The sequence below is a fragment of the Phaseolus vulgaris genome, chromosome 5 (genome assembly GCF_051622355.1).
Source record: "Phaseolus vulgaris cultivar YP4 chromosome 5, ASM5162235v1, whole genome shotgun sequence".
NCBI lineage: Eukaryota > Viridiplantae > Streptophyta > Magnoliopsida > Fabales > Fabaceae > Phaseolus > Phaseolus vulgaris.
The window spans coordinates 5,338,152-5,342,253 of record NC_143502.1 but is presented as its reverse complement, the minus strand read 5'-3'; the positions used below and the strand labels follow the sequence as shown (position 1 = coordinate 5,342,253).

The following is a 4,102-nucleotide window of genomic DNA, read 5'->3' as shown; positions in this document are numbered from 1 at the left end:
ATTTAGTTGTTTGGCTTCATAAATTAACATTGACCCAAAAAAATATGTTAATTCAATTGAAAAAATCTTAATAAACTTTTGACAAAAGAATACCATCAATTGAAACTTACAAAAAAATTTTATTAATGTTGATATTTTTGAATTATTAAATTATTTACTACTTAAAATACTTTATCCAAATGAGAAAATTAATTCAAAAAATTTAGTTTATCTTATGAAAACAAAATATTTTAAAAAAATAATAATTTAAAATAACATCGATTCAAAATTCAATAAATTTAAATATTATTTTTAAATAATGAAATTTCCCATAAAAATCAAAGACAAGTAATGGTGAAAGCAATGAAAAATTGTCAAATCAATTTGTTTTGGAATTTCTAAAACAACACCTAGTAGCAATCAGACTGAACGAACGTAGGAAAGGTACATCCTTCATAGAAGTATATATACATCTTCTGAAGTTACCCAAATAAATGCATACATAACCAAACTAATATAGAACCTTAATTACGTATAAAGATGACCAACAATTTATGTAAAACAACGTGTTTCCATCAACATATGTTGTCCTTATTACAAACACAACCATATCTAGATGACATCAAATAACTTCGATAAAACATCACAAGGAAGTGTCTTATTAGGTCCTTTAATAATATCATATTCTCGAATAACAACTCAAACATGCAAATTAACATGCACCAAACTCATAGCTCATAACTTCAGATATTGATCATAGATACTTTTTAATCATCTGAGGAGCCTTTCATCTCATCTGAAAGAAAAATAGCAGATGTAATCAATAAATAAAAAATTCAACTATAATAACTATAATGTAATCAATCATGTCCTTCCTTTTGAAAATATAAAGCAAATCATTCATTTCTATGAATAAGTTTCATCACACCAACATAATTTCATGGCACTTATTGTAACAATTCATTATAAACTTATGAAATTGACAACGTAGCATCCCTGACAACTTTGTCCATTTGAATTCCAATTAAGGAATCTCATATTCATTCCTGAAACTCAATAAATAATTAAACTCATTATATGAAAAAAATAAAAATAAACATGACATTGCAGCATAAGCATGCTACTAATATACTTTTTATTACAGGAAGAATTAACATTTGCTACAAGGATAAGATATAGGGACTAGCAGATCAGAAAAAATCCTTTTAATTGATAAAAAAATGTACATAATCAGTCTACAAGACTTAAATATTTATTAATTTATTGCTTATAAAAAAATATTTATCAATATTGTTTAGACACGGTAATTTTTTTTATTTCTATTCTAATGATGCGTGTATATATAAAATTCTGTTCAGAGAGCATTATTATATTATGATATACTTTATTATAAAACATTGATAAAGAATTTTAGAGCTCATAAACTCAAATGATTTTGCACATAAAAATCATGATTATAGTAGCATGCAATTATATAAGATACAAAACTCCAATTAAGATGCACATGAAAACGAAGTTAAATCTCCACCTCAAAGACAATAAAAAAATTATTAAATAACAACTAAATTAGAGAGTAAAAATAATTCACAATATTGATTAAATTATATATTATTTTATAAACTAAAAAATTATTAAGATCTAAAGTGGTTTATATTATTAATAAAAATTTATAAAATGGTTTGTAAATTGATATCTAAATGAGCTACCAAGTTTTAAGTACTAATATTTTAATTTAGACTAATTTACAATATAAGGTAATTAGTAACTAAAATTTTGGTAGTTAATGGCTAGATACAAACTTTATAAATTTTTATTAATAATATAAATTACTTTAAATACCAATCACTTTTTTAGTTTATAAAATGGTTTCTAATTTATTCAATATAATAACTAATTATTTTGGTCTTTAAAATTAGTTTATTTTCATGTACAGAAAGGATAAAGAAGAAAACAAATCAACAAAGATGCACAAACTTCAGTAGTATTTCAGAAATTACTTACCTTCAGTTGAATCTTCAAATAACCATGCGAGAAACTGAAAAGGATAGAAAGAAATGTATCGCATTATGATGTTGTTTGATTCTGAGGGGAACGAGAGAAGAGTGTATAGTAACAAAAGCAGGAGAATGAAGACCACACACAAAATCATAACAATAGTGGCCAACCAACTGAGATCGCTTATAACAAGATGGACACCAGCCAAGAATGCCACTGATAGGGTTGCGAGAGTGACTCCTAAAAGGGGCATTGCCACTTTAAGGGCCAACATAGCCAAAGTTATATCTTCCAATTGAGCCCAAAGGAGTATAATAGTAACACCAATGCCACCATACATGGATATTGTTATGCATAAAATAAATGGTTTAAACCACATGTGATTCAGCATAACAGCCATGCCTTGTTTTCCTGGACTAGAACTATTATTTCCACCAGGCAAAGTAAAACCTGCGGCAAATGCTACTGTAGTTATAAGGGTTGAAACCAACATAAGGGTGTTGATTCTGTCTTTAAAAAAATCCGTCTTGTTGGCTTCTGGTTTGCGAGGATTGGGGATCTTGATAGAGTGTGACCCTCTTTTAGAATATTGTACACCAGCAGATTTTAGTTGGCACCATGTTAACCGCTGCATATACAAGTTTGTGTTACAAATTCAACAAAATAAAAAAAAGTAGTCCAAGTGTGTAAGGAGATCATAATAATGATGCTTAATTTTTGGACAATTTAGACAATTTATTTGCATGGAATTTACCATAAATTGAGAAAGAAAGAAAAACTGAGGGCTAATGAGAAATAAAACAAAAATCCTTCTCTCAACATAATCATCCTAGATGAATTTTGATTAATTAAAAACCCAATTGAACATATATTCTCGTAGCATTCACTATAAACTAAAAAAACATATTTAAATCTTGAATTTTTGAGCAAACACAATATTCTATATATACTTGCCTGGGGGAAGGGCGGATTATTTTCTTGTCTAAATTGCTCAAAAACATCGAGAGCTGTTTGGTTGTTGTTGTTAAGGCAATGGAGATCCACTTTTGTGTCCCATGTCAAGGCTTGCACAATTTTTGGACGAGAGTGTGAGGCAGCCAAATGCAACGGAGTGTTTCCATCGCAATCCTTGTCATTTATCATATCTTTAACTTCATCATTTGTATCTTGCAAGATGTACTTTACCACATTAAATTGTCCCATTATAGTAGAAATGTGAACAATATTTCGACCTTTGTTATCAACTATTTCTCTGGGATTTGGACAATTTTCAAGCAACTTTTTTAGCACTTTTGTATGTCCAAATGCAGAAGAAGCGAGATGAAGAGGAAAAAAGCCATCATTGTCTTTTTCCATATTGCAGGTATGACAATGTTGAAGCAAATACTCAACACCATATAGATAACCTGTAGATGCTGCATAGTGAAGAGCATTTCTTCCTATGTCATCCTTAACATGAATCCATTCTTTCTTTTCGTTTACTATTTTCTCTAAAATACCTGTCATATTTTATGAATAACCAATTACAATTAGAATTTTGTAGACGAATGCATGAATTCTTTAAAGGAAAAGTGGAATGATTAAAAACAATGTCCATTAAGTAAATTTTGTTAAACAAAATAAATTAACTAGTTACATTACATCTTGTTATGTTACATCTTATCCTCGTCTCATCCGTTTCATAGTTTCCTAAAAGAAATTTCCTAATTGAAAAGGGAAATTTTAAAAAGATTGAATATTTAAAAGGGAAAAAAAAGTAACATAGCATACAAAGTTCTCTCTCTTCTTTCACCATATTTTTGAAACTTCAGTAATGAATCTTTTCTTTATAATAAATAAATTTGTTAAATTGATGTAAGTACAAAATTTTGAAAATGAAAGAATTTAAGTATTATTTTTAAAATTAAAATAAATTTCAATTAAGCTACGGGATTTTTATTCTGTAAAACATTTTTCTAATTGAATCTTTAAACTTGTATTTTTTTTTAATTAAGTATTTATGTGAAACTAACTACAAATATCTAAGTAGTCTATAAATATGATATTGACATTTTGGTATATATGTAACGAGGATTATCACTTTTTAAGGGCCATCGTTTTGAACTTGTCATTAATTCTCAATGAAAAA

The 4,102-nt window shown here is 27.6% G+C and overlaps 1 protein-coding gene across 1 annotated transcript; it reads right to left on the bottom strand.

The window, feature by feature from the left end:
- Window positions 1–746: 746 nt before the first annotated feature.
- LOC137836116 (protein ACCELERATED CELL DEATH 6) lies at window positions 747–3,358 on the bottom strand. The gene is made up of 3 exons (XM_090302357.1): window positions 2,929–3,358; window positions 1,981–2,602; window positions 747–775 (listed from the first exon to the last, which is right to left on the bottom strand). Exons 1-3 carry the CDS (start codon window positions 3,328–3,330, stop codon window positions 747–749), a joined length of 1,053 nt encoding a protein of 350 aa, XP_090158483.1. The 5' UTR covers window positions 3,331–3,358.
- Between the last annotated feature and the right edge of the window lie 744 nt (window positions 3,359–4,102).

What these genes read in the sequence shown, in the direction of transcription:
- LOC137836116 (XM_090302357.1), bottom strand. Translation starts at nt 3,330, where the DNA reads ATGGAAAAAGACAATGATGGCTTTTTTCCTCTTCATCTCGCTTCTTCT. An exon ending in ATAATCCGCCCTTCCCCCAG is followed by an intron (nt 2,603 to 2,928) that starts GCAAGTATATAT and finishes TTGTATATGCAG; the next exon opens with CGGTTAACATGGTGCCAACT. An exon ending in ATTTGAAGATTCAACTGAAG is followed by an intron (nt 776 to 1,980) that starts GTAAGTAATTTC and finishes TTTTTCTTTCAG; the next exon opens with ATGAGATGAAAGGCTCCTCA.